Source organism: Balearica regulorum, chromosome 11 (assembly GCF_011004875.1).
Source record: "Balearica regulorum gibbericeps isolate bBalReg1 chromosome 11, bBalReg1.pri, whole genome shotgun sequence".
Classification (NCBI taxonomy): domain Eukaryota; kingdom Metazoa; phylum Chordata; class Aves; order Gruiformes; family Gruidae; genus Balearica; species Balearica regulorum.
The window spans coordinates 11,127,762-11,141,565 of NC_046194.1; the positions used below are offsets into that span (position 1 = coordinate 11,127,762).

Consider the following 13,804-nt stretch of genomic DNA (forward strand, 5'->3'; position numbering starts at 1 on the left):
CCACAAAGCCAACCATATCCTGGGTTGTCCAAAAAAAAGCATGGCCAGCTGGTTGAGGGAAGTGATTCTGTCCCTCTACTCTGCTCCGGTGAGACCCCACCTGCATTACTGTGTCCAGCTCTGGAGTCCTCAGCACAGGAAAGACGTAGACCTCTTGGAGTGAGTCCAGAGGAGGCCACAAAAATGATCAGAGGGCTGGAGCACCTCTCCTATGAAGACAGGCTGAGAGAGCTGGGATTGCTCAGCCTAGAGAAGAGAAGGCTCTGGGGAGACCTTATAGCAGCCTTTCAATACTTAAAGGGGGCTTGTAAGATGGGGACACACTTTTAACTAGGACCTGTTGCTATAGGACAAGTGGTAATGGTTTTAAACTAAAAGATAGATTTAAACTAAAAGAGTAGATTTAGACTAGATATAAGGAAGAATTTTTTTATAATGAGGGTGGTGAAACAGTGGAACAGGTTGCCCAGAGAGTTGGTAGATACCCCATCCCTGGAAACATTCAAGATCAGGTTGGACTGGGCTCTGAGCAACCTGATCTAGTTGAAGATGTCCCTGCTCATTGCAGGGAGGTTGGACTAGATAACCTTTAAAGGTCCCTTCCAACCCAAACCATTCTATGATTCAAGTCTTATGAAGGCTACAACTGTAAAAACTCTACAGCTACCCTACCAACACCATTTGTGATCTCAGTGAAGGATTGCATCAAGGATTTATTATAACAAAACAAACCCACACGTCCAAATAACACCCAACACAAAAACCACCAGAAAGAAACAAATCCCAAAACCAAATGCTGTAATTGCCAGTCACTAAATTTCTACCTCTAGATGCTCTAAGTTTTCTCAGTTGCCCAAGGCATGTCCTGGCCTAAGTTTCCCACATCTTCCTGGCTGTTGCTTTGTTCTTTGACAACTGTACAGAACTAATATTCACACCACAAACATTTCACATATGCTGAAACTTAACATCAGAAGATTAAAAACCACCAGACAGGCCTTTGAGGATTATTAAACATGAGGTATTGAGGATTGCTGGTTGTAAATTTTTAGCCAATGCATCCTAGAAGACTTATGTTCCTTGGTGACACCTGGCTCAGAGGGCAGCTCTGCCTCTTTCCAGCTCACTAGCAAGTGCCCACTGTGCTTTGCTAGCTTACATGTGCTTTTGCTCATGCCCTGGTAAGGCCACTACATCCCAAACCACTCATGCAGCACAGCTCTGCACAGTACTCCCACTGACCATAACCTGATAGACAGACTGAGTTATAGTCTGTCTTATCCCAACGGAGGAAGGGGGAGATAGGGCCAAGACTGAGTTATTGGAAACTACAGTCACTGCAATACTTGTGCTCCAAGCAGAGACTTTCTTAGGGACCCTTCCTGAGGAATTTGAGGAAGGTGGAGCCTCTGTTAAGTGTGAAAGGAGGCATGAGCTCTATGGCTCAGCCCAGCATGAAGGATATTTCAGTACCTGGAATTTGGTCCAGCAGCTGGGGCTGCAGAATTGGTAGACAACCCGGTCTGTCTTGTTGTAATAGCAGGGTTCAGATAAACTCTTTCTGCAGAAGCTGCAGGGTCTAGGGGGACCTGATGAAACAGATAGGAATTGGTGAGGGCAGCAGCACAGAACATGGGACTGGATTCTGAGGATGGCATGCAAGCTACTCACTCATCCTCAGTCTGTCAAGCTATTACCAAAAAGCAAGGGACAGGAACACCAGCAAACTAAGAGCATTCTGCTACGACAGAAATGTTAAACACGGATGGAGAGCAGAGTCGTTCAAGGAAGTGACCCTGGCTCTACAGCAATTTGGACAAAACAGGCTGTAATGCTTGCACCAGAGACCACACCCATTCCTGGACACCCTGTACTCCATGTAATGGAAACGGCAATACCAGCATGTTACAGCACTACAACTGCTTCCTGCATTCTCAACAGCAATGTACTCTACCACTCAGTATTAAGCCGTCTACAGGCTGCAAGGGCTCCTCCCTCTCCATATCTTCTTCCACTTGTCTCACTGGACTCCTCCCCAGGCAAGCAGTGTGCCTTCTTTCCAGTCTCATTCACAAGCAATAAATAGCACCAAGGAAGGAGTGAGAGTGGAGAGGTGACCGATTCCCTGTATGTAGGTGCTCTTACCAACCAAGCCTGACTGCTTCACTTTGTGTGAGGTAGTGCAGCAAATGGAGCAGAACAGGCCCATCTTGCCACTGCGATCCACATTGGGCAGCATGTCGAAGTTCTTGCACAGCGTCTTGCACCACATGCATGGGTAGACCCGAGTGTTCTTCTGCAAACACAGAGCAGAACAGAGCTGCCAGGGAGACCATCACAGCTGGTGAGGTCTGACCCTCATATACCACCCCACTACTGTATCCGCCACAGGGCAGCTCTCCTGTAGGGTGCCTGATGCCACAGCCAGGCTCTGCAGCTTCAGGTGGTTGTAGCAAAAAAGACTGCCTTTGGCATCTCACCTTCTCATTTCAAGGGTACCCTGGCAGGAATACAGAGTCTGCCAATCCCATCAAGACAGTTAAGTGAAGCCTGCTCAGGCCACAGACGAACATATCCAGCCAAGCTTTGGGGGCACATCCAAAAGAAGTCAGCCCATGCTAACTGCATATACCAGTGTTGCTGCACAGTCCAGCTTATTGAGTGCCTAACCCGTGCTCAGGTCCAAGATGGGCCCCACGCAGAACAAATAAATTCTGTTTGCCTGCTTCAAAGTTTCTCCACAGCAATCTCTTAAATGTTTTGTCAGCAATAAGAGGCCAAGGGGATTCAAGTCATCTGCTATTGCATAAAGTGCCTTGTGCTACACCAAGCAAAGGAGCTGTGTGCCCACAGAGACCCCCCACCCCAGGCAGCTGACTTCACACACCTTCTTGTAACTGTTGAGACAGGCAGAATTACAGAAGCGTTTTTGCTGGCCTTCATGGAAGAGGTACTCCAGAGGCAAGCCCTTGTTGTAGATGTAAAGTCCGCAGTTGTCACAGCAGTTGGTTTTCAGACCCTTGGTGGCCCGGAACTTGGTGAAGCAGGCATCGCTGCAGATGCGGTGAACCACATTCCCATTGCTGACCTCATGCTGGATCTGCAGAGACATCATAGCTGTCAGTCCCCCAAACCACTATGTGCCTCCTCTGACACATGTGCATCCTCACTACCACAGCCCTTGGGATAACAGGCTGTTACACTAAAACTTGGGCAAGTGCTATACAGGAAGCTGGTGTGGACTCAGGCTGGCTTTCCTTGCCAAAAGTCAATGGAGCAATTGGGACAGCAGAGGAAGCAATGAGCTTCAGGACAGGGAGAAGCAGAAGCCTTATTTCTTCTGCTGGGATAAGGGCTGGTTCACAGTAACAAGGAAGGACCTGGGAGTGAGCCCAAGCCAGCTCAGGGGCTGAGGCCTCACACCATGGGAGAACCTAGCCAACACCCTGCGATGGTCCCAGGCAGGGCCAAGTGATGCAGGTCACAAGCATCACATCCAGGACATGGGAAGGACAAGGGATTTGTTTACCTCGCCAGGTTTGTGGCAGACGCTGCAGCGGCTGGTGTCCAAGGCATCTGCAGACTGAGGTGCTGGTCGGTGCTGCTGGGCCTCGTAGAGGGAGAGGCAGACAGAGGTGCAGAACTCGTGGAAAGAGCCACCTGAACCGATTTGGGCAACCACAGAGTCCTTGGTGTTCCAGATCTCCCTGGGGATCATGAGGGTATGTGTTAGTGCAGGGACACACCAGTGCTGCCACAAAGGGACAGGATGGCACACAGCAATGCACGGGACTTCCTAGTGTCCCAAAAGGGTGGCAAGAACTGTCTCACAGCAGCTTCTGTCCCGGCCCAGAGGGGTGCAATACAGAGCATGTGGGAGGTTGTTTTGAGAGGAGGCTGAGATATGGGGCATTGAGCCTGGGGACAGGCAGGGAAAGGCAGTAATGTGAAGGAGGTGTAAGGAGCATGGGATATGTGGTGTGTGAAGGAAGACACGGGGCAGCAGCTGGTGGCAGGCAGCAGTGATGTGGGTGAATGGGAAGCATGAAGGTCACAGGAATGGGGACTGGCAGGTAGGGCTGCGGGGCAGGTAAATGGGGTCACAAACATGGGAGCATTGAGGAAAGGGGAACGAACACACACTTTTTACAGAATGTGCATATCTTCTTGCCAGGTGGTTTTTTTGAGAAGGTGGTGAGACAGGAGCTGGAGCAGAAGAGCTGAGGGAGCCCTTTACGCTGGTAGGCAGTTTGGCCCTTCTGCAGTGGGGTCCGGCAGTTGGCACAAGTCATCTTGGTGACAGTAGAGCGGGCAGCTCGCTGAGCCATTTGAGTTCGTAAAGACATGCGAGTTGAGCGTCGGGTACGAAAAGGAACAAAATCCTCATCGTTGGGATCATCCACCATTGCATCAGAGTCTTCGTCAGAGACCGGAACTGCAAAGCAGCAGAGAAAGATGCACAGAAATCTCTCATTAGGAAACTGAGACAGAAACCTCTGCCATGAGACACACGCTGGGGTTTTCTGGGGTCACCTTTCTGGAGTCCGTCTACATGCTTTGTACCTGTCTGCGCAGAACAATAAAAGGACCCTTAAAAGATAATCTGTCGGAATTGGAGATGAGTCAGGAGGTCTTTAAGCAAACTGGGCTTAAGTACAATTCCTCTCTAGGAAGTCATGATTTGCCAAAGTTGACAGAAGCCCAAAGTGCGAACATTTACAGCAGAAAACCCTCCAAGAACCAGTAGACCTTAAAGGGACCAAGCTGAATCACCAGCATCCAGCATAGGCAGGCAACGGAGGAGGAACACACAAATACTAGGGAATGGCAGGATGACACTCAACACCTCAAACAGAGATTTCACATACTTTTGCAGGAAAATCCTCAAAATACAACCTTCCTTCAGACAGCCTGCTGCCATAGAGACAAAGGAAGAAAGTTTCTGGCTGAGGAGATGGAAGATGTCATTCCTGGGAACAACCCCAGACTCTCATCCTATTGCTTGGTGTCCACACACCACTGTAAAAATACTACAACTCTCCCCTTCAACCTAAGTACCCTGAGAGACCAAGGCATCACCCCGGGATGAAGACTCACAGGGTGAAGGGACCTGTCCTGTGTAGGAGGAAAGTCTGCACAGAAGCTCCAGAGCTCCCAACATACTCTTACTATGAACCACCTACCCACAACAGGTTCTCACCCCTGCTCTCTGGCTGAAAACAGGCACTGGCCAGCCCTAGTTACTCACTGTTCTCGGAGGAGTTCACAGTTTCAGGCCTGGCAGTTTCTGATCTTCTGGCTCGTTCACTTCTTTTCTGCTCCTAGAAGACATTCAGAAAATACTTAGGCTAACCATCTGCTAGGACAACCATGGATAAATATCTCAGATCATGGTGGAGTTCCAGCTTCTGGGATTTGCTTTTCCAATAACAAGGCTGAAAATGGATAAAACTCCACAGATACCTGACCAGAGTTGGCAAGATGGGGGAGAGGGGGAAGTAGGCTTATGAGAATGACATTCCAGCTGGGAGTAGCAGGGACACACTGAAGCCACATTACAGCACAGTGGTAGTGCACAGGGATTGCTCCATCACAGGAGACATGCAAACTCCTTCCCAGAGGAGTGACAACACAGCCAGTGTCCCTCATGGAGTCTGACAACAGCCAGCCACCCTCTATGCTCCTGTAGCACATGTACTTGACTGCATTCTCCTCACCTTCTCAGTTGGCAGCTCACTTCCTTTCCCAGACAGGCCTTCTCCTGGAACAGAAGCACAGAAGAAGCTTGCATCTAACATCTTGCTTTTCTCCAACAGAAGAGAACAGGTATTCTTCAAATGCAGCCATCCTTTGGGTCAGTCTGCACATGAAGCTAACTAGTCCTGGCTAACAAGCACAGTTCTGGTAGTGATCAGACAAAGGAAAACTCCTAAACCCACCACCTGTAGTTAGAGATTCAAACACGCAGCTTGGGAGGAGTTCTGTAAGGGGGAGACCTCCCTGCATGGGGGCAGCATGCTGGGCAGTTGCCTCCAACTGCTTCTGACCGAGACTCAGCATCTCAGCCAGGATGGCCAGCGTGGGCATGGGACTTTCCCTATTGGAAACACCTTCTCCTGGTGACCCTCAGTTCCAGCAAAGACTCCAGTGATGAAGAACGTGAGCTAAGGTGATGCACAGCTGCAGCTTTATCAGGGAAGCTCCTAGCTGACACAAGCACTGAAAATCAAAGTTAAAGCTATGAAAGCCAGAGGAAGAGCTTGTGTGCATCAAGGAAGTAGCTTCCAGAGCATTATTCCCTGCAAGCAAGATGCTTTCCCCAAATCTAGCTCATCAATAGCATTGACCATTTCCATAGCAGGGGACAATGGGAAAAGCTGGAGTGCAAAACAGACTCCAGCTTCAGCAATGTGCAGCAGGATGACCTCCTGAGCAAAAGGAGGCCAAATTCTGCAGAGATAACCTACCTGGTGATGGTGAGGCTTCCTGTACTTTCAGTACACTACTTTCTTTAAACGAATTGTTCCCACTATCATCCCCTTCCTCTGCCTGGTTTTCCTCCACAGGCTCAGGGGGCAAAGCCGTAAGACGATTGTCCGAGCTCAGTTCTGCCTCTGCTTCCCCTGCCAGCCCTTCCCTCTGCATGGGTGAGCTTTTCCTTGGTGCCTTCAACCTCGTCTTCTTTGTCTGTTTAAGACTGAGTTGGTGGGGGGGCACTGGCAGACTTGAAGATGGTGCTGTGATTCCTTCTGTGGCTGGGACACTGCTGAGGTCCCCAGAGTCAGGAACGGGCTGTCGGGGCAATTCAGCGGCATTGTCATCAGACAGTGCAGGAATAACAGCAGCACTATCTTCCTTTAGGTCCCCAGAATCATTTTTTGGTGCATCTTCCCCTTCTTTCCATGTTTCTGGAACAAGGGCTTCTTTAGAGAGGGCAGAGGAGTCTGCCAGTCCATCCTCCACACCTTGGGAAGGATGTGCCTTATACAGCCCATCCAGACCCTCTGATTTATCTAGCTCCATCAAGTCAGCAGTTTTATCCAAGTCATCTAAGACATCAGGTTTCTCCAGCATATCCAAGATGCTAGGTTTATCTAGAACAAGGTTGTTTGATTTGTTTAGTTCAGACAGGCTGTCTGCTTTCACTAGGAGGTCCAAGTGCCCATCTGCAGTCATCTGCTTGGATTGATCCCAGTCAGGGGACTGAAGAATGGAAATTTCCTGGTTAGAAGCTGTTTGGGAGCCCAGGAGATCTTCCCCAAACTCCATGTCGGCAGGGAGATCACCAATAAGTGGTTTGTCAGGCAAGGACAGGGGGTCCAAAGATCCCGAAAATCCACTGGAATCCATTTAGAAGACGGCAACTGGAAATGAGAGAGAAACTTGCAAGTTAATGAGAAGTAGTCTAACACAGCACATGAATTGTCCACTCTTGTGAATGTTGTTGGAGTAAAACAAGGCCGGATAATACTGCTAGCCATAACCAGGATACGAGCAGGTCAATCTTGTGAGGTTACACAACTCTAAAGCCAAACAGCAGCAGTGGGATGCAGCAGTTTGGTATAGCAGACCTTTGGGAACTCTACAGCCTCCACACACCTCACCACAGCACCGCAAACAGACTTGCTTATGCTAAATGACACAGTGAGGGTATCAGAGATTACTCGAGAACCAATTCGGGAGGCTTCACACAGCTGTTCTGTGGTGTGTAATACCCCCTTCCCTGCCTTCCTCTCTATCTCACCAGACCCAAATAATCTGGTCTGTCTTTTCTCCTGATCTGTTCTCATGGAGCTAACACATCTTTTATTTTTAAAATATCTTTTCTCTTAAACATGAAGGTAGAAAGAACTCCTTTACAGCTCTGCAGCCTGTGCCTTGAACAAGATACATGATGACAAGATGCATGAATTTTGTCAGAGGAAAGATATAAACCATGTTATGGTATAACTACAGCTATGGCATAACCCCAAAACTACGTGGGCTAATATTCAGACACAGAACAATTGAAAAAGCTTAAGTTAAAACTAGGAGGAATTCTGGAGAGTGGCAAGAAGAAAGGTGGTAAAGCCCATGATATTAAAAGCAGTCATAAGAGGAAGCACAAGCAGCAAAGTAGACAAAAGCATGCAATGCAGAGTCAGGAAAAAAGACCAGTGTGACTTTGCAGGGCACAGACAGCACACTTGCACAAGAAGATGTGATGCTGACTGCTAACATTAGAGGGACAAAGTTACAGCCCAGCTCCTCATGGCTGACATTATCGTAAGACAGAAAGGGCAAGACTTTGAGATGAGGCAAGCAAGCATTTATATCAATATTGGCTAAGAATGAATTATACCCTGACAAAGAAATAATGGTTGACAAACCTGAAGAGGGAAAGAGAGAAGGAGCTGGAATCTACAAGTGGTGAGGCAGAATAAGACTTGAAGTAGCATCACTTCCCCAAAACAGGCTCTAAGTAGGCACTACAAGGAAGGCACTAGAATCAAAAGATGTGGCACGAACCTATGCCCCGCTATTAGAGTAATTCTAATTCTAAATTTGACACTGTTTTAAGCCCTGAAGCAGAAGATTCAGTATTCCTGTCTATTGGGACTTACTATAGGCATAACTCATCTATATCAATGAAGGAGGAAGCCTGAAATAATTTCACTGGTGATGGCTGATTAATTCTCTCTTTATATCCTTCCCTCTGAAAGGATAACCAAGTCTCACCAATTGGTTTACTCAGAACTAAACAGGACAGAGAATGTACCCAACTTCTGAAATTCATTTAAGCAGAAGTTTAGGAAATCATATCCTACAGCTGGACTTCAAAGTCATTGCCTCCTTATTTTATCTAAAAACAAAGTCACATTTTCTGTTTCACAGTGGCAGATAAGCACTGTTCCCACAATCGCAAACAGAAAGTACAGAAGATGTAATCTTCAATGATGCCCAGCCAGTTTCATCACTAAAGACTTTGGTGATTCCGTTTACTTTCTTTAGTTACAGAGGAGACAAAGCTGCTAGAATGAGCAATACAGGATCTAATATGTGTTTTAGGGTGGCTGACAGAAAGAAGAACAAAGTGAAATAGATATAAAGACATCTGAAAGAAGGTGAGAACCTTCCCAAGATGATAAACACATTTTTTCTGCTGCTCAGATTACAAACAATGCCTCCTTCTCAAAGATGTCCCCCCCAGACAGCAGACCTTACAACAATGAGCAGCAGAAAGGTCAAGCCACACAGACGAATAAGGAAAGTTATTTACAGGTATACTTAACAGGACTAACATACTCATCAAATTCACCTTCAGACACTTTGCATGAGTCTGCAGTGAACCACAGAAGTGATACTCCTACAGTGTTTGACACCTTCAACTGGCCTAGTCTTTGCTTGGTAGAATAGACCCTGGGAACAATTTTGCAGCATAAGAAATCCATTTGGGCATTCCCTCCCAAAGGATAATGCAAGCAACAATTAATCTATGAACTTGCAATGCTACTCGTGCTCTACAAATAGACCAAATGCATCTGGTTTCAATAGTGTATACCTTAACATTGCTTTCAAGCTTTGGGCACAAGAGCGTTACAATGCAAGACAACACTGACCAACAAAATGGTCTTAAAGAGAACAAGTATTCTGCAGATTAAGTCAACTCAAAACTATTGGTATGTGGTTGGGACAGATACACAGACCTTTCCGCAGACCCAACAGTCCATAGTAAGACCATTCACTTGAACATTCTGGTTGGTAGCATAGCACTTGCCCTGTGCGTTCAAGGTCCTGTCCACTTTCATCAGCTCTGTCCAAATCCCCCTGGCAGAACAGCTCACATGTTCTGGCAAATGACCCAAAACTTCTTAGGATGTGCAAAGCTAAGGACTCCTGCAGTCAGTCAAATGAAAGGACCATGTATTCAAATACCCTGTTCCTATTCACACCAAGAATGGATATCTGGGAAGAGAGTATAAGAAACATAACTAACAGGATGTTCCTCTTCAGGACATCCTCTGATCAAGCAGCAGTCAGCTGCTGAAGAACTGCATGGCTTGAGTTGCACTGAGCCTGTCACTGTTAAGAGTCTGTACTGGGCAAATCCTCTGTGAATCTGCCTAATCCCCCTTTGAACCAAAAATTCCAGTGGCAATGTTCTGCAGACTAACACTTAGTTTTTAAGTATTTTCCTTTTGTTTATTTTAAACCTGCTGCAGCAGAGCTCCATGACAAGGCAATATAGAGCAGATGAGTGCTGACTTTTGATGTATTTATAAGAATCTGGAGAAACTGATGGAGTTAGAGTTGAGGCTAGACCCAAGGAGGTGATGCTGACAAGCAGTTTGAGTGGGAAAGCAAGGAATGTTGCTGCTCATCACTGCAATTCTGTTTCCCTGACAATGAAGTCTTTATGGCAGCTTTCAACCACCAGCTGATGAGGATGAAGAGGGCAGCCCTCAGAAGAGGAGAGAACGATGCTTTCCAGCTCCATGGGTTGCTCTGAAGTCAAACTCAACCCGAGGAAATTAGAGCTGCCCAGCTGCAGCAGGGTAAGAAACACTACTTCTGTTTGCCCCAGGCATTCAGATTTATCTGGGCTTTCTGCTGAGCTTCACAGTGAGTTAAAGCTGCCAATTGAATGTGCACTTTAGCTCTGGTAAAGTCTCTTCTCACTTTCTCCAACAGAAGAAAAATAGCTTATTGTTTCTGGCAGATGCTGAAAATGATCCACCATAAGTCATCTTTTTTATTCCAGGACCATATAATGCACAGCTCAGCCACTGGGCTCTGGTCACTGGTTTGTTTGAAATCTTCCTCTTTTCCAGCCACATACCTGGCAGTGAGAAGAGTATGCTGGAACATGACTCAGCCAAAGAGGAGGCAGTGTGCTGAAATCCTGCACATTACAGTCAATACAACTGCTCTATTGGACATTTGGAAACTCCTTACTTCAGACTCAGCATCATTCTTTCAGGAATATTCAGTGATCTTCCCGGGAAGATCAAGTTCAAGGATTGAAGTCCCCTGCACAACAGTCTGAAGCAGAGTGCTTCTCAGGTAGCATGCAAGAGTTTCCAAAGAAGTGATGGGAAGGCTGAGAGTCCTCTCCAAGTGCACAGGATTGGCACAGAATGCAACATTGACTGCCAAATCCAATACGTGTGACTACCAGACCTGTCCTGCTCTTTCTGCCAGAGGGGGCACATGGATATCCTCTCAGACCTGGAAGCTCAGAGACATCTCTGCCATGACACTCAAGTACACCAAGTGACTACCTAGGACTTTATCTAGCTTATTAAAGACATCAGTGGTGCTGTAACTGCACACAGATCTTCCACATCTCAGTGTCCTCAGATAACTATTAGGAAGGGAATATGTGGCCTACCTACAAAAATGAGGAGCTACCATCAAGCATTTAATTAAAATCAGACAGTAAGAAAAAACACTGTTACTCCCTCACAATAAAGTGAATACCTCAGAAGCCTCTACTGCCCGCAAAAGAGCATGGCCATGCAGTTACTGCTTTCCTCTAGCAAAGGAAGAGCAACTGCTTGGGTACCTGTCCTAGACTTCAGTTCATGGATATGGATTCAGATTTTCAAGACTTTTGAAGGCTGAAGGATTTATCTCTTCTGCTATTAGAAATCATCCGAAATATGAAAACCATTAACTAGTAACTACAAAAATTAAGACACTTAAATCAACATTCCAGCTAATTCCTACCTACAAGTTCTCTAAGACCTGAGCAGAGCTCTGGAGGAAGTTCCTATTTTTTGTGCCAAATTTTAGAATAAACTGTAACACCCAACTTTTAGTATTTCTTGACAAAAACAGTGGTCGATACACAGTTCTATCAATAAAACATCAAGAAAATAATATCCTGTCCTCCCAGCATGGTTTCAGTCAACAGATCTTCATTAACAATATTATACCTTGAGTGGCATATATAGCAAAAGGTAACTTAATTGCTGTGACTTATTTCAGTTTATCTGGGCAGCTGACAGCTTTCCACATTCAAGCACTGCAAACATTTATTACAGATTGGTTAACTCATTTATGAAGAATCAACAGCAAACTAAGCACACTGTTAAGAACCAGGTTTCAGTCCAGTCAAAACTCTCCGGAAAGGAGCAGAAATGTTATTCACTAGTGTTTTTGGAGAGGCAGCTCTCTGCACTCCCACCTGGCAGCCCAAACTCAGTCTTCAAAGAGCACAAAGCCCAGTGCTGCTTGCACACAGTACCACATTAGACCATTACTGTCTCATTATTGGCTAGTGTCTACACTTGATGACAGTTACTGGAAGAGCTGAGATGTTTCAATGTACTGGGTATGAGTGGCAAGGTTTTGGTAGCAAATAATTGTTTTCACTTGTATTGGGTTTGTGTGGCAAGGTTTCAGTAGCAGGGGGGAGACTACAGGGGTGGCTTCTGTGAGAAGCTGCTAGAAGCTTCCCCTGTGTCTGATAGAGCCAATGCCAGCCGGCTCCAAGACGGACCCATTGATGGCCAAGGCTGAGCCCATCAGCAACAGTGGTAGCGCCTCTGTGATAACATATTTAAGAAGGGAAAAAAGCAACATAGTGAGAGCTTTTGCAGCCAGAGAGAGTGAAAAGATGTGAGAAACTCTGCAGACACCAAGGTCAGTGCAGAAGGAGGGGGAGGAGGTGCTGCAGGCACCGGTCCAGAGATCCCCCTGCAGCCTGTGGTGAAGACCATGGGGAGGCAGCCTGTCCCCCCGCAGCCAATGGAGGAAGGATGAGGGGGTGTAAAGATTCCATCTGCAGCCCACGGAGGACCCCACGCCGGAGCAGGTGGAGGCACCTGCAGAAGGCTGTGACCCCACAGGAAGCCCGTGCTGGAGCAGGCTCCTGGCAGGACCTGTGCACTCCTGGAGAGAGGAGCCCACGCCAGAGCAGGTTTTCTGGCAGGACTTGTGACTCTGGGGGGGACCCACTCTGGTGCAGTCTGTTCCTGAAGGTCTGCACCCCGTGGGAGAGACCCACGCTGGAGAAGTTGGTGGAGGACTGCCTCCTGTGAGAGGGACCCCACACTGGAGCAGGGGAAGAGTGTGAGGAGTCCTCCCCCTGACAGTAAGGAGTGGCAGAAACAACATGTGATGAACATTCCCCGTCCCCCTGTGCCGCTGAGGGGGGAGGAGGTAGAAACCGGGAGTGAAGCCTGGGAAGAAGGGAGGGGTGGGGGGAGGTGTTTTAAGATTTGGGTTTATTTCTCATTGCTCTACTCTGTTTTGCTTGATAATAAATTAGATGAATTTTCCTCTAAGTTCAGTCTGGTTTGCCTGTGATGATAATTAGTGAGTAATCTCTCCCTGTCCTTATCTTGACCCCCAAGCGTTTCATTATACTTTTTCTCCCCTGTCTAGTTAAGGAGGGGAGTGATAGAGCAGCTCTGGTGGGCACCTGGCCTCCAGCCACGGTCAACCCACCACATTCAAATAAAAAAATAAATATACATGAATCCTACTGCTTTAAGAATCAACCATGGTTCAGAAAACACCTTCCAGTGATGAATCTATTTTGTTCATTGAAAAGAAATGGGGAGACATGACCCATCTCAAAAAAACCCCAACCACACAAGGTAAGATCTACAGCAGAGACAGGCACAAATGCACATGAGGACTTGAAAAGCTGGAAATCAAAGTTGGACAAACTCAGAAACAGTCATTTCCAGATTAACACTATAGATGACTAATCAACTGACTCAGGGAGATGTAAGCCCTCTGTGACTTGGAGATTTTACAACAGCATTCAGTGACTCTCCAAGTCAGCTGCAGCTACTTCAGATGTCGCTGCTCA

At 47.0% G+C, this 13,804-nt stretch overlaps 1 protein-coding gene across 5 annotated transcripts in view; it reads right to left on the reverse strand.

Moving 5' to 3' along the window:
- ZMYM3 (zinc finger MYM-type containing 3) overlaps positions 1-13,804 on the reverse strand; it is a 32,350-nt gene that overhangs the window by 15,508 nt on the left and 3,038 nt on the right. For 4 of the 5 annotated variants that reach the window (XM_075763305.1, XM_075763309.1, XM_075763307.1 and 1 more), the window contains exons 2-9: positions 6,468-7,364; positions 5,718-5,761; positions 5,249-5,321; positions 4,144-4,435; positions 3,530-3,707; positions 2,888-3,100; positions 2,146-2,296; positions 1,474-1,589 (exon numbers count right to left, since the gene is read on the reverse strand). In XM_075763305.1, coding sequence (XP_075619420.1) covers positions 1,474-1,589; positions 2,146-2,296; positions 2,888-3,100; positions 3,530-3,707; positions 4,144-4,435; positions 5,249-5,321; positions 5,718-5,761; positions 6,468-7,350 — 1,950 coding nt within the window. In that variant the 5' untranslated portion in view covers positions 7,351-7,364. The remainder of the gene's footprint in view (positions 1-1,473; positions 1,590-2,145; positions 2,297-2,887; positions 3,101-3,529; positions 3,708-4,143; positions 4,436-5,248; positions 5,322-5,717; positions 5,762-6,467; positions 7,365-13,804) is intronic. The other variant, XM_075763308.1, reaches the window with a different exon arrangement.